At 49.1% G+C, this 21,212-nt stretch overlaps 1 protein-coding gene across 4 annotated transcripts in view; it reads left to right on the top strand.

Moving 5' to 3' along the window:
* The window catches only part of LOC311137687 (prolyl 3-hydroxylase 2-like), a 127,056-nt gene that overhangs the window by 64,146 nt on the left and 41,698 nt on the right, over positions 1-21,212 (top strand). For all 4 annotated transcript variants that reach the window (XR_014613964.1, XR_014613965.1, XM_084172227.1 and 1 more), the window contains exons 2-3: positions 19,116-19,268; positions 20,595-20,784. Coding sequence is in view for 2 of the 4 variants with exons in the window: in XM_084172227.1 (XP_084028353.1) it covers positions 19,116-19,268; positions 20,595-20,784 (343 nt within the window). In the remaining 2 variants the exon portion in view is untranslated. The remainder of the gene's footprint in view (positions 1-19,115; positions 19,269-20,594; positions 20,785-21,212) is intronic.

The raw sequence follows: 21,212 nt of genomic DNA, 5'->3' as shown, positions 1-21,212 counted from the left end.
CCATTGGGGGGGGGGGCGGGGCTGCTGCCCCAGCCACTGCTTTGACCATCTGAGGAATGCCATATAGTGGGGGTCTGAAAGCTGAGCTATGTATAGCCCACACACACATAGACTTACCCACGCACAGACACACACACGTCCAGCCCTACAGAGTGACAGCGACAAAACCCATCTATTGGCTACATTTTCTGCCGCTGATATCTCATTGGAAATGTTTTCAGTTTTCCACAGAAAGGCCTCGTTTATGCCGGTGAAAACCACAGATGTTTGAAATTGTGGGCAAGAGCTGTTTAAAAATAACACTGGGCTACCAGGCCTGTTTTTAGAAGCTCCTGGGAGAAAGGACAGAATGTTACTGTGCACAGGGAGTGAGAGAGGTGAGGGAAGGCGGGAACGTGAGAGAAGTTTAAAGCCCTGTTTTCCACCCTGTCTGAAAGTCTCACGCCTCACACACACCCTCTGTTTTCAGCGTGCCACACAAAGCAGGCCTTGTGTGTGTCAGCGGGGTGCAGGAAAAGGGGGTAGACTGCGGGGAGCGGGTGATTGTTGACTGAGGATACAGTAGCCAGTGTTGCTTCAGGATAGGTGAGGAGAAACAGGTTAGTCTTTCAATGTCAGTGATTTGATAACAACTCCCATGGGGGTGGTGACATGAGTCACTCAGGAGTCATAGGAAGTGGTCTGTCCTGTCCAATCACTGTCCTCCTGAGAAAAGTGATGTTACCCACAGGACCAGTTTCGGTTACAGAGCACTGCTGTTAGAAACCATAATAAATGATATCAATTTTCGATCTGGCCAAACTCAGATTTCCACCAGGAGACTGGCATCTGAGATTAATCATAATGGGCACGGATGATGTTTTATTTGCTAATACGTTCTCTACGACGGCCCGCTGCTTCCCACTCTGGCTCCTCTCTTTGTTCCGACCGCTGTGACGGAGCCTCAGTTTTCTCTAATCAAAACCAGCTGGCCCCATCCAGACCACACAGCCAGTGAACCTCTACTGTGTAAAGTGGCAAGATTATTCCACCACTGTTTTCTTTTCTTTTCAACAAACATATCTTGACAGGGCCTTTAAAGAGGGTAGGGAGGGATGAGGGAGGGGGATGAAGGAGGGGGATGAAGGAGGGGGATGAAGGAGGAGGATGAAGGAGGAGGTTGAAGGAGAGGGAGGGTCGGTTGGCTACTTTTCCAGCCGCTGCAGCTTCTTGTGCCGTCTCGTCAAGCGGTCTTGTCTTAGTGAAAGAGGCTGTGTGATGTCTCCCTTCTCTTCAAGCGGTCTTGTCTTAGTGAAAGAGGCTGTGTGATGTCTCCCGTCTCTTCAAGCGGTCTTGTCTTAGTGAAAGAGGCTGTGTGATGTCTCCCGTCTCTTCAAGCGGTCTTGTCTTAGTAAAAGAGGCTGTGTGATGTCTCCCTTCTCTTCAAGCGGTCTTGTCTTAGTGAAAGAGGCTGTGTGATGTCTCCCTTCTCTTCAAGCGGTCTTGTCTTAGTGAAAGAGGCTGTGTGCGCGGCCCATCAGGCTTTGAAGGCTTTCCTTAGACATTACCTTATTGGATGACCACACGTTGGGCCCAGGGTGGGGCGAAGACAGCCAGAATGGGGCCAGGGTGGGGCGAGGACAGCCAGAATGAAGCCAGGGTGGGGCGAGGGCAGCCACAATGGGGCCAGTGTGCAGAGCTGTCAACAGGGAAGGGACAGGGTGAGGGAGAGAAGGATGGGGTGAGTGTAGGAGGGTTGAGGTGGGGCCGAAAGCTCACAAGGAAGGCCCGAAAGTGCACCTATGACATCACATAGGAAAGTTCCCCTATCACACCCCATGTTCTTCCTAGTACAGACGCATTTTCATTGAGACCTGCTTAATGTGTTATATACACTAACCGTGTTGCAATCTATATAATGGGCACTGAGGGTGGCTGGCTGACGTTGATGTGCCTTATAGTGGAGAACCTGAGTGTTAAAGTGTTTTGTGCTTTAGTGGCGGAGGAAAAACAAGCCCATGTCTGGTTAGTTTAACCTCTCAGCAGAGGTGATCAAGCACCATATTCAGACTCAATGTACAGTAGCCTACTGACATTCTACGGTCCTTGTGTAGGTAGCGTGAAACTGCTTTAATTAATTAGCTTAATGAACAGACTTAATGAAAATCACTGTTTTGAAAGGTTTATTTGGAGTAACGTCACAAGAAGCAGTCTTTAGTCCTGTGGAGGGAGGGAGAGAGGGAGAGACTCCCTTTTTGATAATGATTTACCGTACACACTTTTGAATGGGGGTGGTAGTTTTCTTGGACTTTTCGCCATATGCTTTTATCAAGGTGCCAAGCTGTGATGACTTGTGTGGTAGCTTCTTAAATGACACGTCTGTTTTCCCAAGCGTTCAGGCAGAATCCATAAGAGCCAGTAGGTTTACAGTTGAAACTACGAGCACTGTTTGCGATGTATGAATACGCTGCATCACATTTATCCCTGTCGTTACGCTTGTAGACACATAAGTGTGTGGTCCCCTGTAGCTCAGTTGGTAGAGCATGGCGCTTGCAACGCCAGGGTTGTGGGTTCGTTTCCCACGGGGGCCAGTATGAAAATGTATGCACTCACTAACTGTAAGTGGCTCTGGATAAGAGCGTCTGCTAAATGACTAAAATGTAAAATGTAAATAAGGATCTGCTTACAGTTTGGGACAAGAACCGCAAAAAGCCAAACTACTACAGCTGCTACTAATACCTTAATTCATAATAATAATTAAATGTGCCATTATCAGTTCCGTTCTCTTCAAATGGGTTGATTTGGCTTGTCTGTCCTTCACTGTTGAGTCTGTCTTCACGACTGTTATTGTCAGTGAGTAAAACAGATGTGAAGTACGTTATTGATATGCTCTGGAATGTTCCAGTAGCGTTTACTGAGCCTCGCAAAATAAAAATGGCAGTTGAAAGATGAATCCACTAATGTAAAACACTCCCAATGTTGTGTCTAAGCAGCTAAGAAGTTTAACTAATGTCTGGTCTATACACGCATAGCAACTCGACCTTGACATTGATCAGACTACCATACTGTAGATATTCTGTTGATTTGCCTCCCTGTTTGGATAAGCAAACCCAATCCAAATTTGACTCAACCTCATAAATATTGGGTTAGCAACATTAAACTGTCTGTTGGTCTGACCTCGTATGTAACATGACTAAAATGTCTTTAGACCAGTAAATATTATAACACATTATCAAATAAATGTAGTCTAGATTAGTACAATATCTATCTTCTTGTATTGCGTTACATAGTGACTTAAGAGATGACTGGAATGTACTGTATGTGAAGAGCAATAGGTGATGTCAGGGAATGTTGTCTGACGGCGTGACGAGTGAAAGCATGTACAGCATGGTCGGCGCCAGTCAGTTTCATATTCAAATATGCTCCACATACATCTTTATTAAAATCCTCTGTATGTCAGGCTTCAATATACACACCCTGGTTTGTGACTTGACTTGAGAAACGATGTCTTCTTTCTAGACCAGTGGTGTCAAACTCATTTTGCCCGGGGGCCACATTCTGCGTACAACCAGGTCCGGAGGGCTGCACTGAAAATGGGTTATACAGTGGGGAGAACAAGTATTTGATACACTGCCGATTTTGCAGGTTTTCCTACTTACAAAGCATGTAGAGGTCTGTAATTTTTATCATAGGTACACTTCAACTGTGAGAGACGGAATCTAAAACAAAAATCCAGAAAATCACATTGTATGATTTTTAAGTAATTAATTTGCATTTTATTGCATGACATAAGTATTTGATACATCAGAAAAGCAGAACTTAATATTTGGTACAGAAACCTTTGTTTGCAATTACAGAGATCATACGTTTCCTGTAGGTCTTGACCAGGTTTGCACACACTGCAGCAGGGATTTTGGCCCACTCCTCCATACAGACCTTCTCCAGATCCTTCAGTTTTCGGGGCTGTCGCTGGGCAATACGGACTTTCAGCTCCCTCCAAAGATTTTTCTATTGGGTTCAGGTCTGGAGACTGGCTATGCCACTCCAGGACCTTGAGATGCTTCTTACGGAGCCACTCCTTAGTTGCCCTGGCTGTGTGTTTTGGGTCGTTGTCATGCTGGAAGACCCAGCCACGACCCATCTTCAATGCTCTTACTGAGGGAAGGAGGTTGTTGGCCAAGATCTTGCGATACATGGCCCCATCCATCCTCCCCTCAATACGGTGCAGTCATCCTGTCCCCTTTGCAGAAAAGCATCCCCAATGAATGATGTTTCCACCTCCATGCTTCATGGTTGGGATGGTGTTCTTGGGGTTGTACTCATCCTTCTTCTTCCTCCAAACACGGCGAGTGGAGTTTAGACCAAAAAGCTCTATTTTTGTCTCATCAGACCACATGACCTTCTCCCATTCCTCCTCTGGATCATCCAGATGGTCATTGGCAAACTTCAGACGGGCCTGGACATGCGCTGGCTTGAGCAGGGGGACCTTGCGTGCACTGCAGGATTTTAATCCATGACGGCGTAGTGTGTTACTAATGGTTTTCTTTGAGACTGTGGTCCCAGCTCTCTTCAGGTCATTGACCAGGTCCTGCCGTGTAGTTCTGGGCTGATCCCTCACCTTCCTGATGATCATTGATGCCCCACGAGGTGAGATCTTGCATGGAGCCCCAGACCGAGGGTGATTGACCGTCATCTTGAACTTCTTCCATTTTCTAATAATTGCGCCAACAGTTGTTGCCTTCTCACCAGGCTGCTTGCCTATTGTCCTGTAGCCCATCCCAGCTTTGTGCAGGTCTACAATTTTATCCCTGATGTCCTTACACAGCTCTCTGGTCTTGGCCATTGTGGAGAGGTTGGAGTCTGTTTGATTGAGTGTGTGGACAGGTGTCTTTTATACAGGTAACGAGTTCAAACAGCTGCAGTTAATACAGGTAATGAGTGGAGAACAGGAGGGCTTCTTAAATAAAAACTAACAGGTCTATGAGAGCTGGAATTCTTCCTGGTTGGTAGGTGATCAAATACTTATGTCATGCAATAAAATGGCAATTAATTACTTAAATCATACAATGTGATTTTCTGGATTTTTGTTTTAGATTCCGTCTCTCACAGTTGAAGTGTACCTATGATAAAAAATTACAGACCTCTACATGCTTTATAAGTAGGAAAACCTGGAAAATCGGCAGTGTATCAAATACTTGTTCTCCCCACTGTATTTCCCTGCCATCAGAATATGCATAGAAATAGTCCTCTATCCATCGATTTTGGAATTTACGATGCTCCCTGACTGTCTAGCTTGCCTTTCGGTGATTATTAACGAGCTGGACACAGTCAAGAAACGAAGAATGTAGGTCCATTATCATTTCTACACAGTTTCAAATTGGTTTTAGTCATTTATTGAGTTTGATTCATGCAGTCTCCTCTGAACAGTTGATGTTGAGATGTGTCTGTTACTTGAACTCTGTGAAGCATTTATTTGGGCTGCAATTTCTGAGTCAGGTAACTCTAATGAACTTATCCTCTGCAGCAGAGGTAACTCTGGGTCTTCCTTTCCTGTGGCGGTCCTCATGAGAGCCAGTTTCATCATAGCGCTTGATGGTTTTTGCGACTGCAAGTTCTTGAAATGTTCCGTATTGACTGACCTTCATGTCTTAAAGTAATGATGGACTGTTGTTTCTCTTTGCTTATTTGAGCTGTTCTTGCCATAATATGGACTTGGTATTTTACCAAATATGGCTATATTCTATATACCACACCAGTTTTGATTTGTTTAATACTTTTTTGGTTACTACATGATTCCATATGTGATATTTCATAGTTTTGATGACTTCACTATTATTCTACAATGTAGAAAATAGTAAAAATAAAGAAAAACCCTTGAATGAGTAGGTGTCCAAACTTTTGACTGGTACTGTGTGTATATATATATATATATATATATATATATATATATATATATACATACATTGCCTTCGGAAAGTAGTCAGACCCTTTGACTTTTTCCACATTTTGTTACGTAACATCCTTATTCTAAATGGATGAAATAAAAACAAATCCTCAGCAATCTATACACAATACCCCATAATGACAAAGCAAAAACAGGTTTGTAGAAATTTTAGCAAATGTATTAAAAATGAAAAACAGAAATCAATTATTTACATAAGTATTCAGACCCTTTGCTATGAGACTCGAAATTGAGCTCAGGTGCATCCTGTTTCCATTGATCATCCTTGAGATGTTTCTACAACTTGATTGGAGTCCACCTGTGGTAAATTCAATTGATTGGACATGATTTGGAAAGGAACACACCTGTCTATATAAGGTCCCACAGTTGACAGTGCATATCAGAGCAAAAACCAAGCCATGAGGTCAAAGGAATTGTCCGTAGAGCTCCGGGACAGGATTGGGTCGAGGCACAGATCTGGGGAAGGGTACCAAAAAATGTCTACAGCATTGAAGGTCCCTAAGAACACAGTGGCCTCCATCATCCTTAAATGGAAGAAGTTTGGAACCACCAAGACTCTTCCTAGAGCTGGCCGCCCGGCCAAACTGAGCAATCTGGGGGAGAAGGGCCTTGGTCAGGGAGGTGACCAAGAACCTGATGGTCACTCTGACTGTCACGGTTTCGGCCGAGGCTGCCTCTCTCCCTTGTTCGGGCAGGCTTCGGCGTTCGTCGTCTCCGGAATTCTAGCTGCCACCGATTGATGTTTCATGTTCGTTTGCTTTTGTCTGTTTGTTTCTACACCTGTTTCTGTTTTGTAGTAATTAGTGTCCTATAAGTTTCTCGTTGTGTTTGTCTTGTGTTGTGTGTGATTGTTACCGTCAGTCTGTGTATTGCTCGGTTGAGCGTTATTTTCTCCACTGTTTGCTGGAGCGTTCGTTGCACTTGTGTGTGCACTTATTTCATCCTGACGCACCTGTTTGTGCGCATTGTCTTTTCGCCTTCGTGCGTATTTTGCTGTCAGGCTTATTTTGTCCTGTTGCCTGTGTTTAGGCAGGAATACAGCTTTTTTGGAATTCAGTCTGCTTCCTGCGTTTGATTCCTACACCACACCTACAACACGACCTGACAGAATCACACACCACACAGTATGGAATCAGCAGGAGCCGAAGCAGCACATTCAAGACTGGAAACCCAGGTTCGGGAACAGCAAGAGCAGCTCCTGCAGATGGGGGCCGCCCTGCAGGAGGTGATGACCACCCTCCGAGGCTGGGGTCCGCCTCCACCGCCAGCCGCCCTGCCAGCACCATCGGCCAGCCCACCCAGTCCAGCGCCGGAACCTCGCGGAGTCCGACTATCTCTCCCGAGGTCCTACGACGGGACCGCAGCTGGGTGTCAGGGATTCCTGCTCCAGGTCGAGCTGTACCTGGCCACAGTACATCCGGCACCTTCAGGGCATGAGAGCGTGTCCGCCCTGATCTCCTGCCTGGCCGGTAAAGCGTTGGAGTGGGCCAACGCGGAGTGGAGGAAGATCGACGCCACGACTATTACATACACCGAGTTCTCCCGCCGCTTTAGGGCGGTGTTCGACCATCCCCCGGAGGGGAAAGCGGCGGGGGAGCGTCTGGTCTTCCTCAGGCAGGGGAGGAGGAGTGCCCAGGAATTCGCACTCGAATTCCGTACTCTAGCGGCAGATGCAGGGTGGAATGAGCGGGCCCTCATCGATCTATACCGATGTAGCCTCAGAGAGGACGTCCGTCGGGAGCTGGCCTGTCGGGACACCAGTCTCACTTTCGACCAGCTGGTCGACATGTCAATCAGGTTAGATAACCTATTGGCTACCCGCGGACGTCCTGAGGGGGGTCCGTCCATTCCATCCTCCAGCGCATCCGAGCCGTGTCCTATGGAGCTCGGGGGCGCTGGCGCTAGAGATAGGAGGAGTCGGCAGACTAGGGGGTCCATCCACTGCACCAACTGTGGTCGGGGAGGACACACCGCGGCTAGGTGCTGGGGATGGCCTCCTAGGGGAGATGACGACAGGTCCCGCACTGGGGATTCCTTCCAGGTGAGTAGGCGCCCCACTCACCCAGAGCTCTCTGTTGCCCATTTCTGTATGCCTGTATGTTTTCCACAGGTAGCACCTCATGCCCAGCATAAGGCGCTGGTAGATTCAGGCGCAGCTGGGAATTTTATTGATAAAAAGTTTTGTTTAGCGTTAGGGATTCCCCTCATTCCTGTTGATGTTCCTTTTCCCGTTCACGCCCTAGATAGTCGTCCGTTGGGTACGGGCTTGATCAGGGAGGTCACGGCGCCACTTAGGATGTGTGCGCAGGGGGATCATCAGGAGATGATTCAGCTGTTCCTGATTGACTCTCCTGCGTATCCGGTGGTGCTGGGCATGCCCTGGTTGAGTACCCATAACCCAGTGATTTCGTGGCAGGAGAGGGCTCTGATGGAGTGGTCTGCTCAGTGTGTGGGTAGATGTTTGGGCGTTTCCGTAGGGGCTACCTCGGTGGAGAGTCCAAACCAGGTGCCCGCATTGCACATTCCACCTGAGTATGGGGATTTGGCTATCGCGTTTAGTAAGGCGAGGGCGACGCGGTTGCCACCCCATAGGCAGGGGGATTGTGCGATAAACCTTCAGGCAGGAGCTGCGCTCCCACGGAGTCATGTGTATCCTCTGTCTCAGGAGGAGAAGAAAGCTATGGAGATTTACATAGACGAATCGCTGAGACAAGGATACATACGGCCGTCCACTTCCCCCGCGTCCTCGAGTTTCTTTTTCGTGAAGAAGAAGGATGGTGGTTTGCGTCCGTGCATCGATTACCGTGGTCTCAATCAGATTACGGTGAAGTATAGTTATCCACTCCCGCTGATTGCGACCATGACTGAGTCGTTGCATGGGGCGCGTTTCTTCACGAAATTAGATCTCAGGAGCGCGTACAACTTGGTGCGCATCAAGAAGGATGATGAATGGAAAACAGCCTTTAGTACCACCTCGGGCCATTACGAGTATCTAGTCATGCCATACGGGTTGATGAATGCTCCGTCGGTTTTCCAATCATTTGTGGATGAGATCTTCAGGGACATGCAGGGACAGGGAGTCGTTGTGTACATAGATGACATTCTCGTGTACTCACCTACCCGTGTCGAGCATGTGGCCCTGGTGCGCAGAGTGTTGCGGAGGCTGGTGGAGCACGACCTGTATGTGAAGGCAGAGAAGTGTCTGTTTTTCCAGGAGTCTATCTCCTTTTTGGGGTATCAGTTGTCAGCGTCAGGGGTGAAGATGGAGGTAGACCGAGCGTCGGCCGTGCGTAATTGGCAAACACCAACCACTGTGAAAGAGGTGCAGCAGTTTTTGGGGTTTGCGAATTACTACCGGAGGTTTATCCGGGGTTTTGGGCAAGTGGCAGCTCCCATCACGTCTCTCTTGAAGGGGGGTCCGGTGCGTCTGCAGTGGTCAGTCGAAGCGGACAGGGCGTTTGGGAGGCTGAAGGACCTGTTTACCTCGGCTCCGGTGCTGGCGCATCCGGATCCCTCTTTACCATTTCAGGTAGAGGTGGACGCGTCTGAGGCCGGTATTGGCGCCGTGCTTTCACAACGGTCAGGCGCGCCACCTAAACTCCGCCCCTGTGCCTTCTATTCCAAGAAGCTCAGCCCGGCGGAGCGAAATTATGACATAGGGGACAGGGAGCTGTTAGCTGTGGTACAGGCCCTTAAGGTGTGGAGGCACTGGCTTGAGGGGGCTCAACACCCTTTCCTCATTTTGACGGACCACCGTAACCTGGAGTACATCCGGGCAGCGAGGAGGCTGAACCCTCGGCAGGCTAGATGGAGTATGTTTTTGACCCGTTTCTCTTTTAAGATCACCTACATCCCTGGGTCACAAAACGGGAAGGCAGATGCGCTGTCTCGGCTGTATGACGGGGAGGAGAGGTTCGTGGAGCCCACTCCCATACTGCCGGAGTCGTGTCTAGTGGCACCGGTGGTGTGGGAGCTCGATTCTGAGCTCGAGCGGGCATTACGCACCGACCCTAGTCCACCACAATGCCCGGAGGGTCGGAAGTATGTTCCGCTCGAGTGTCGGGATCGATTGATCTATTGGGCTCACATGTCACCCTCCTCTGGACACCCGGGTATCGGCCGGACAGTGCACTGTCTTAGTGCCAAATATTGGTGGCCCACGTTGGCCAGGGATGTGAGGGTTTATGTTTCCTCCTGCTCGGTGTGCGCCCAGTGTAAGGCGCCTAGACATCTGCCTAGGGGTAAGTTACTGCCCCTGCCCGTTCCACAACGACCATGGTCCCACCTCTCGGTGGATTTTATAACTGACCTTCCCCTCTCTCAAGGGAATACTACCATCCTGGTCGTTGTGGACCGGTTCTCTAAGGCCTGTCGTTTGCTCCCCATGCCGGGTCTTCCTACTGCCCTGCAGACCGCCGAAGCTATATTCACCCATGTGTTCCGGCACTACGGGGTGCCCGAGGACATTGTGGCCCCCAATTCACCTCCAGAGTCTGGAGAGCTTTTATGGAGCGGTTGGGGGTCTCGGTGAGCCTCACCTCGGGTTACCACCCGGAGAGTAATGGGCAGGTGGAACGCGTTAACCAGGATGTGGGTAGGTTTCTCAGAACGTACTGCCGGGATCGGCCGGAGGAGTGGGCGAGATATGTGCCCTGGGCCGAGATGGCACAGAACTCTCTCCGCCACTCCTCCACCCAACTAACCCCTTTTCAGTGTGTTTTGGGGTACCAGCCGGTTCTGGCACCATGGCATGAGAGCCAGATCGAGGCCCCCGCTGTGGATGAGTGGGTGCGGCGCTCGGAGGAGACGTGGGACGCTGCACACGTCCATCTGCAGCGTGCCATACGTCGACAGAAGACGAGCGCCGACCTACACCGCAGTGAGGGGCCAGTGTACGCACCTGGAGATCGAGTCTGGCTCTCTGCCAGAAACCTGCCCCTCCGCCTGCCCTGTCGGAAGCTGGGTCGGCGGTTTGTAGGGCCATTTAAAGTCCTGAGAAGGTTGAACGAGGTATGTTATAGATTACAGTTACCAGTTGAGTATAAGTGTATTAACCCCTCGTTCCATGTGTCCCTTCTCAGGCCGGTGGTAGCAGGCCCACTCCAAGAACATGAGATCTTGGAGACCCCCCCGCCCCCGTTGGACATCGAGGGGGTACCGGCGTACACCGTGAGATCCATCTTGGATTCTAGACGTCGGAGAGGGGGTCTTCAGTATCTAGTGGAGTGGGAGGGGTACGGTCCGGAGGAGCGGTGCTGGGTGCCGAGGAGAGACATCTTGGACCCGTCGCTCCTGACGGAATTCCATCGGGGGTATCCGACGCGCCCTGCGCCGCGGCCTCCGGGTCGTCCCCAAGGCCGGAGTCGGCGCGCGTCTGGAGCCGCGCGTCAAGGGGGGGGGTACTGTCACGGTTTCGGCCGAGGCTGCCTCTCTCCCTTGTTCGGGCAGGCTTCGGCGTTCGTCGTCTCCGGAATTCTAGCTGCCACCGATTGATGTTTCATGTTCGTTTGCTTTTGTCTGTTTGTTTCTACACCTGTTTCTGTTTTGTAGTAATTAGTGTCCTATAAGTTTCTCGTTGTGTTTGTCTTGTGTTGTGTGTGATTGTTACCGTCAGTCTGTGTATTGCTCGGTTGAGCGTTATTTTCTCCACTGTTTGCTGGAGCGTTCGTTGCACTTGTGTGTGCACTTATTTCATCCTGACGCACCTGTTTGTGCGCATTGTCTTTTCGCCTTCGTGCGTATTTTGCTGTCAGGCTTATTTTGTCCTGTTGCCTGTGTTTAGGCAGGAATACAGCTTTTTTGGAATTCAGTCTGCTTCCTGCGTTTGATTCCTACACCACACCTACAACACGACCTGACACTGACAGAGCTCCAAAGTTCCTCTTTGGAGATGGGAGAACCTTCCAGAAGGTCAGCCATCTCTGCAGCACTCAACTAATCAGGCCTTTATGGTAGAGTGGCCAGACGGAAACCACTCCTCAGTAAAAGGCACATGACAGCCAGCTTGGAGTTTGCCAAAAGGCACCTAAAGACACTCAGACCATGAGAAACAAGATTCTCTGGTCTGAAGAAACCAAGATTGAACTCTTTGGCCTGAATGCCAAGCGTCACGTCTGGAGGAAACGTGGCACCATCCCTACGGGGAAGAATGGTGGTTGGCAGCATCATGCTGTGGGGATGTTTTTCAGCGGCAGGGACTGGGAGACTGGTCAGGGTTGAGGCAAAGATGAACGGAGCAAAGTACAAAGAGATCCTTGATGAAAACCTTCTACAGCGCACTCAGGACCTCAGACTGGGGTGAAGGTTCACCTTCCAACAGGACAACAACCCTAAGCACACAGCCAAGACAACGCAGGAGTGGCTTCGGGACAAGTCTCTGAATGTCCTTGAGTGGCCCAGCCAGAGTCCGGACTTGAACCCGATCAAACATCTCTGGAGAGACCTGAAAATAGCTGTGCAGCGACGCTCCCCATCCAACCTGACAGAGCTTGAGAGGATATACAGAGAAGAATGGGGGAAACTCGCCAAATACAGGTGTGCCAAGCTTGTAGCGTCATACCCAAGAAGATTTGAGGCTATAATCACCTAAATTAGCAAACAGTTCTAAAAACTTGTTTTTTCTTTGCCATTATGGGGTATTGTGGGTAGATTGATGAGCAAAAAAAAGAATTGCATCAATTTTAGAGTAAGGTTGTAACCTAACAAAATGTGGAAAAAGTCAAGGGGTCTGAATACTTTCCGAAGGCACTGTATATACGGATGGTGCTACGCCACTGCTTATAACTGTAAGTTACGTATCTCTTTAAGATATCTACGATGTTCAATAAATTATATCCAGCTCAGGGCTCCAGCTATGCATTTGGTTTGCTAACTTGCTAGCTAAAAAAATAGCACCTCTTCTGTGCACATTCTGTAATTCCGTATACCCCGGTATGGTACAGAGACGGTATGAAAATCTGGATATCGCCCAACCCTAGCGCTAAACTGGTGGCAGTTGTGAAAAAAGTCAATAGTTGGAAGAGTTGCAAGGTTGAAAATAATGCCATTGTTAATTAGATGCTTTTTTTCATTAATCTGGCTATTTTCTCTTGAACAATATGGTGTATCTACTGGAAACTCATGGACATTATGGACACAGATGTGATAAATGAATACATTTTAAAAAAGTTATTCAAGTATAAATTACCAAAGTTATCATAGATTGCCATAGATTACCTGTTAATTGCCAATATTACCAACAATTCTGGTAACTTTAGTAAATTACCAGTCGTTTTGCAACCCTAGCGATAATGGATAGAATATCAACAAAGCAAGTTTCCTCTTAGATAACGTCTCTGGCAGATGTTTAACTTCTACGCTAGTCAGCAGCGCTACTCTACTATTCCCTTAGAGGTCATAAACCATTATTGGCAGATGTTGGAGTACTGTTGTTGTCACACAGACATATCTGCTGCTGGAATGTGTATAATGCTAAGTACCAGGGCTGAGGAGCTCCCTGTACTGTACTTCTCTGAGGGAAACCCTAATCGGTGAACCTTTTTCGCGAAGGTCACACTTCTGTCAGTGGAGGATTAGCAGACTATGCCGTGTGTTTAATAGTAGCGGTGAAGAATGTTTATACATGTAATAGCCACTGGCATATATTTGACAACCCAAGCGCTACATGCACTCAATGCTATTAGAGCGTAGTTGGGGTGTTGTTATTCTACAGGTCCCAAGAGAAGGCAGGTTTCAACACATGCAAGCTATCTCTGACATATCTGTGAATTTCCCTTTTTCCTCAATGGAGTTTAATCTCCATGCCCGCTATGGCCATCAAGGTGCAGGTATGTGCATTGTGTGTTCTAGAAAGCAGCTTGCATAAGGACGTTATTACTTTGTGTGCAGGCCAATGGCTGCCAGATTTCCCCAGTTCTTCCCAGTTTGTGTGCAGGCCAATGGCTGCCAGAATTCCCCAGTTCTTCCCAGTTTGTGTGCAGGCCAATGGCTGCCAGAATTCCCCAGTTCTTCCCAGTTTGTGTGCAGGCCAATGGCTGCCAGATTTCCCCAGTTCTTCCCAGTTTGTGTGCAGGCCAATGGCTGCCAGATTTCCCCAGTTCTTCCCAGTTTGTGTGCAGGCCAATGGCTGCCAGATTTCCCCAGTTCTTCCAAGTTTGTGTGCAGGCCAATGGCTGCCAGAATTCCCCAGTTCTTCCCAGTTTGTGTGCAGGCCAATGGCTGCCAGATTTCCCCAGTTCTTCCCAGTTTGTGGGAAGACAGTGGTTGCCTGGTTGGTGACTGCTGCTGACTCTTGACGCCCATGCTTGTCTCCCGTCCGTTTGTGACGGAGAGATACATTACGTGCTTGCCGTGACAGCATCTTTGGCCTGGCTACAGCACTATTTACATATTTGTGAAGTGAGTGGCTCCTGGGGAGAGAGACTTGGCCGTTTGACTAGGGCTTCTCACCTATCCCACATCAAGAGGTTTTTACTCAGAGTGAGTAGCAGGGTTTCTAGAGTACTAGCACCTCTGAACAGAGTGCAGGCTGTAAATGGCAAACCGAGTGCAATGCGAAAATGTCAGCAGTCAGACATCCACCAGCAGATGGTCCCTAAAACACGCCTCTCCGAACGAACGACAGATCAACATTCGGTGTGGTGTGTGTGTGTGCGTGGTCCCTAACACAGGTTAGTGTTTAGCTGGGAGGGCAGAGTGAGGGCACTAGTTATTTCCCCCATTACAGGTGCTCCTTTGAAATTCCTGAGGGGAAAAACGTGGGACGTGTACAAGGAGTGCTGGTGTTTAATGGTAGGGTTGTGAGCTTTGAAGCTAAACCGGTGATGTTTGTGTGTATTGATTTTTTTCCTCTTTTGAAATGAAAGGAAAAATCTAAGATGTTGTTGTGTTAAAAGCATTATAAGGAACCGTTGATAACAAGGATTGGGGAGGTCAACTGAAAGCAATTGATCTATTTTGGGGAACCTGCTACTAGAAGACCATCTGTATCAGAATTATGGTGATTCTGTGGGAACAGTCAGGTTTTCTCATCAATCCCCCTCCACCACTCCCAAATTGTATCTCAGATGTCCCCCTCGCAACCTGGTCACAGGGTCAAACCCTCCCCCCTATTTACTAATAGTCTGTCACCATGGCAACTCAGCACAGCCCGGGAAAACTCACCAATGCATGAAGGAGAGATTGTGACTGTAGGAGTCATCACTAGAAAAAGAAAACATTTGGCTGATTCTACATCACTATTCAATACGAGTCTCCTTTCTTGATAATGGAAAGAATTTGGATATACCAGCACTACCTGCACCACCAAACACACCATGTTGATACTGTTATTCTATAGTGCCGTTTGGTAGTGTTGTAATCCATCTTTAAACATTTGATCCGCACTGACATCCTCAGGGGATATTTTGACTTATTTCGGGGGTTTGATTTATGTGCACATGTTTTTAATGAAATATCTGAGTGGTTGAATCATGCTTTAATATGTGACAGTTTGAGACTGTACTCCTGGCAGTCTCCTCCAATTCCCTCCAGCCTCCAAGATCTTTTCTCTCTCCATAAACCAGTGACCTCACTGGATGTGTAAGGTCAGCAATGCGGAGTATCGCTGTAAATCTACTGTCACTAGAGAATGAGTCACTCAGCACGTCTCCTCCAGTCCTATCTGTTGCCAATGGAATACCCCTGAGGTCCTCATGTTACAGTTTTCATAGGGAACCTTCACGCTTACTTCACTGTTTTTATTTAATTGCGTAATTTTTTTTAACATCTGTTTTTCTTTGAGGAAATGACTTCACGCAATGTAGATTTAAGCGAATGTTGTAAAAACGTTACTTTTGGAACTTGTACCATCTCTAAGGGATTTCGATGGTGATACAGAATTATGAATAGAGATTTGTGATGGTATGGTGGCCCCCTATGATCAAATCTGGATGGCTCCTCCTCCGCTTTCTCTCTCTAGTCTCTCATGTCTCGGGACAATAGGTCTGGCAGTGCTGAGACGCAGCTGTGTTTGTGCTGCAGTGACGTGCTGGACTTTATCCCCATTCGTCCTCCTGACCCTCTCTGGGGGGTGGAAAGAGGTTGGGGAGAGGAGAGGAGCAGAGGGGTAGGTGGGCCTAAACACTCCCCAGGTGGCTGAATCTCCCCCATCTCCTCTCCTGGACGCCCCAGACCCATCCTTGGCTCTAACTCTCGGACGCAGAGAACTATGGTGGAATTCGCTGTGGTTACCGGAAAAGTGGAGAGGTCAGCATTTGGATGGGACACAAAAATGCCTCCCCCGTCCCACTGGCTGTCCTGCCAATAGGCCCTTAGCATCGGCATGGGCAATAAGAGGGAGAGGTGGACTGTGCAGGAATGCAGTAGACGCCAGTTCGCTCTTTGGCCTTTCAGATGTAACCAAGCATGTCCACCCAGTTTTTCTTTCCCCTGCTCCTCTCAGGCAGAGATAAGAGGCTAACCTTGGTTGTGTTGCAAAAAGAGTGGGAGAAAAAAAGAGGATGATTGTTGATCAGCACAGCCCCCAGATAAGGGTTCAGCCGCCAGCCTTCCTAGTCAGGAGAGAGCCTGGAGCCTTCCAAGTAGGGAGAGAGCCTGGAGCCAGCCTTCATAGTAGTGAGAGAGCCTGGAGCCAGCCTTACTAGTCAGGAGAGAACCTGGAGCCAGCAACCCTAGTCAGGAGAAAGATTGGTGCCAGCCTTAACTAGTAAGGAGAGAGTCTGTAGCCAGCCTTCCTAGTCAGAAGAGAGCCTGGAGCCAGCCTTCCTAGTAGGGAGAGAGCCTGGAGACAGCCTTCCTAGTAGGGAGAGAGCCTGGAGCCAGCCTTACTAGTCAGGAGAGAGCCTGGAGCCAGACTTGCTAGTAGGGAGAGAGCCTGGAGCCAGCCTTCCTAGTAGGGAGAAAGCATGGAGCCAGCCTTTACTAGAAGGGAGAGAGCCTGGAGCCAGCCTTCCTAGTAGGGCGAGAGCCTGGAGCCAGCTTTCCTAGTAGGGAGAGAGCCTGGTGCTTGCCTTCCAAGTAGGGAGAGAGCCTGGAGAAACCCTTCTTAATAGGGAGAGAGCCTGGAGCCAGCCTTCCTAGTAGGGAGAGAGCCTGGATACAGCTTTCCTAGTAGGGAGAGAGCCTGGAGACAGCCTTCCTAGTCGGGAGAGAGCCTGGATCCAGCCTTCCTAGTTTGGAGAGAGCCTGGAGATAGCCTTCTTAGCAGGGAGAGAGCCTGGAGCCAGACTAGCTAGTCAGGAGAGAGCCTGGAGCCAGCCTTCCTAGTAGGGAGAGAGCCTGAAGCCAGCTTTCCTAGTAGGGAGAGAGCCTGGAGACAGCCTTCCTAGTCGGGAGAGAGCCTGGAGCCAGCCTTACTAGTATGGAGAGAGCCTGGAGCCAGCAACCCTAGTCAGGAGAGAGCTTGGTGCCAGCCATAACTAGTAAGGAGAGAGTCTGTAGCCAGCCTTCCTAGTCAGGAGAGAGCCTGGAGACAGTCTTCCTAGTCAGGAGAGAGCCTGGATCCAGCCTTCCTAGTTTGGAGAGAGCCTGGAGATAGCCTTCTTAGCAGGGAGAGAGCCTGGAGACAGCCTTCCTAGTAGGTAGAAAGCCTGGAGCCAGCATTTCTAGTAGGGAGAGAGCCTGGAGATAGCCTTCCTAGTAGGGAGAGAGCCTGGAACCAGCCTTCGTAGTCAGGAGAGAGCGTGGAGCCAGCCTTCCTTGTCAGGAGAGAGCCTGGAGCCAGCCTTCCTAGAAGGGAGAGAGCCTGGAGGCAGCCTTACTAGTCAGGAAAAAGCCTGGAGCCAGCCTTCCTAGTCAGGAAGAGCCTGGAGCCAGCCTTCCAAGTCAGGCGAGAGCCTGGAGCCATCCTTCCTAGTAGGGAGAGAGCCTGGAGCTGGTAGTGGAGTTAAAAGCTTGGTCTTTGGTCTCAGACCATTCTTAACTGTAGTGCCTCGGGATGATTACAGGTAATTGGAGTGGCCACTTCCGTAGAAGTGATCAGTACCCTTAGGGCTTGTCTCGTCTCAGTGTACGAGACTGGGAAAGCTTGTCTTGTCTCTGTGAATTAGAATTAGTGTGTCATCTTGGTGTGAGATCAGTGCCATCCTCTGTGTTCCATGTGAAGGGGGTGGTGAACACTGTCATTAATATACACTGTCCTGTACTTACCTCGGCCACACCACAGTACTCCACAGGGCCACGCTGCCACCTCGGCCACACCACAGTAATCCACAGGGCCACGCTGCCACCTCAGCCACACCACAGTACTCCACAGGGCCACGCTGCCACCTCGGCCACACCACAGTAATCCACAGGGCCACGCTGCCACCTCGGCCACACCACAGTAATCCACAGGGCCACGCTGCCACCTCGGCCACACCACAGTACTCCACAGGGCCACGCTGCCACCTCGGCCACACCACAGTAATCCACAGGGCCACGCTGCCACCTCGGCCACACCACAGTAATCCACAGGGCCACGCTGCCACCTCGGCCACACCACAGTAATCCACAGGGCCACGCTGCCACCTCGGCCACACCACAGTAATCCACAGGGCCACGCTGCCACCTCGGCCACACCACAGTAATCCACATGGCCACGCTGCCACCTCGGCCACACCACAGTACTCCACAGGGCCACGCTGCCACCTCGGCCACACCACAGTACTCCACAGGGCCACGCTGCCACCTCGGCCACACCACAGTAATCCACAGTGCCACGCTGCCACCTCGGCCACACCACAGTAATCCACAGTGCCACGCTGCGACCTCGGCCACACCACAGTACTCCACATGGCCATGCTGCCACCTCGGCCACACCACAGTACTCTACAGGGCCACGCTGCTACCTCGGCCACACCACAGTACTCCACAGGGCCACGCTGCCTGGCAAGAGACCATCTGGTGGCTCCTCTTCCTCTTGGTTTGTTTCTCCAGCTGTTGCTCCATGAAATTGACCCAGGGAAAGGATGTTTTTGGCTAAAAGCAGCCTGATGTAGTTGGTGTTCTGTGCTAATGTCTCTCTTCCGCTCTCTCTCTCTCTCTCTCTCTCTCTCTCTCTCTCTCTCTCTCTCTCTCTCTCTTTATCTCTCTCTCTCTCTTTATCTCTCTCTCTCTCTTTATCTCTCTCTCTCTCTCTCTTTATCTCTCTCTCTCTCTTTATCTCTCCCTCTCTTCCCCTATCCTCCCTGTATAGTTGAAGCAGTTGGACAAGGCAGCGGCGGCAGCACACACTTATTTCCAGGCTAACCCGGAGAGCGTGGAGATGGATCAGAACCTGGAGCAGTACAAAGTTCTGGAGGGCACCAATCTAGACCACTTTGTGGACAGAGAGGCCCGGCCACATCAGGTGAGAGTGTGGAACAGAAACCTCTGTGTCAGTTTTCCAGACTCAGATTAAACCTAGTCCTGGACGAAGAAGTACTTTCAATTGAGTTTTTCCTTTGAGAATGATTTTGAATCCAGGACTAGACTTAATCTGTGTCCGGGAAACCACCCCTCAGAGTCAATATCAGGACCTGAAACAAACAACTGTCAATGTTCTTTAGACTGTCAATGATCCATGGAACTTACTGAGGCCCTTTTTGAATATTTAACAAATTCAGGCCTTGTTCCAATACCTTTTAACGGCATCCTTCCATTCTGTCTTCCATGACTTGCTAATCACTAATCTGACATGGTTGGATTGGCAATAGTGTGGTAAGGAACCATGCTTTTACTTATCCAATCACTTATGGGTCAGTAATTACCTAAAGGGAGAAAGGATGCATTTTAATGCGATTGGAACAAGCCCTGAGACAGAAAGAGGCTCCTCAGAGCACCCAGTGTCTGCCTTACCATTGCTTACCAGGCAGGGTGCTCTCTCTCTTAAAACCTCTTGCTGCCAAATAGAATTTGGTATACAGTCTTTGAGTTTAACATTATGGTGTTGCCAGGTCTTCATATTGCATTGAGCGCCACATACATCCTGCCTACAGTACAGTTCACACATGTTCCGAAAATTCAGTGCCGGTTAGCGTTAGCCGAACCAGTGGCTGTTATTAACATCGTTTTTCTGCTTCCCTTCTTAATTTTTCTAAATGCTTCTCTCTTTTCTGCTTCCCTTCTTAATTTTTCTAAATGCTTCTCTCTTTTTCTGTGGCTGCTTTCTTTGTCTAAATGGTTCTTTCTATTTTGAGGATATATTTGTATGTCTTTTGGATGACAGTGGTCACTACAGTTTAATAAGAGGAGACGAGTATAGGCACTGAAGCCTATAAATGGCTGTGATGTGTCAATGCTCTCACACTGTTCTCATTCATTGTAGCACTCGGTGGTGTCTGACTGCCTGTCGGTGGTGTCTGACTACACTACACAGGTTTACTCTTATGTTTTCATCATGTAGCAGGTAGATGCAACTTGTATTCAGCACTCACAGTAACTGTCTAGGCTGCAACTCTGTGTATAGTTCTCATGGTCCCAAGCTCAGCTAAATTCTTCATCCACTTTTTCTCCCCAAACGCTCCTCCTCACTAATCCTCTCTCTATCTCTCCCCCGTTGTCCTCCTCCCATATCCTCTTCTTCCTACCTCTCTCCCCCTCTATCCTATTCTCAACCTTTTCTCTTCCCCTCTCTCTCTCTCTTCCCACCCTCCCTCCCTCTCTCCCATTCCACTCTCCCCTTCTCTCCCCACAGAGGTCCTTCTCAGCAGGGGTGAAGCTGTATGACAGTGCAGACTATGAGGGAGCCATCTCCCTTTTCGAGGAGGCCCTCCAGGAGTACTACAGGGCTGACGTGGAGTGTCGGGCCCTCTGCCAGGGGCCCCAGAGGTTTGAGGAACAGGACCATGTCCTCTACCGCTACAGCCTCTACGAACTGGTCTCAGGTCAGTCACTATCTTGTCCTATGTTATGTCATTGTAGTGTCTATAACACCTCCTTTGTATCTATGTAGTGTCTATAACACCTCCTATGTAGGGTCTAGAACACATCCTATGTAGGGTCTATAACACCTATAAGTAATATCTATGTAGTGTCTATAATACCGCCTGTGTAGGGTCTATAACACCTATGTAGTGTCTATAACACATCCTATGTAGTGTCTATAACACTTATATGTAGTGTCTATACCACCTCCTGTGTAGTATATATGTAGTGTCTAACACCTATGTGTAGTGTTCATGTAGTGTCTATAACACCTCCTATGTAGTATCTATGTAGTGTCTATAACACCTCCTATGTAGTATATATGTAGTGTCTATAACACCTATGTGTAGTGTTCATGTAGTGTCTATAACACCTCCTATGTAGTATC

Source organism: Coregonus lavaretus (genome assembly GCF_964263955.1).
Source record: "Coregonus lavaretus genome assembly, chromosome: 11".
NCBI lineage: Eukaryota > Metazoa > Chordata > Actinopteri > Salmoniformes > Salmonidae > Coregonus > Coregonus lavaretus.
The sequence above is the reverse complement of the archived record's forward strand: the minus strand, read 5'-3'. Positions and strand labels throughout refer to the sequence as shown.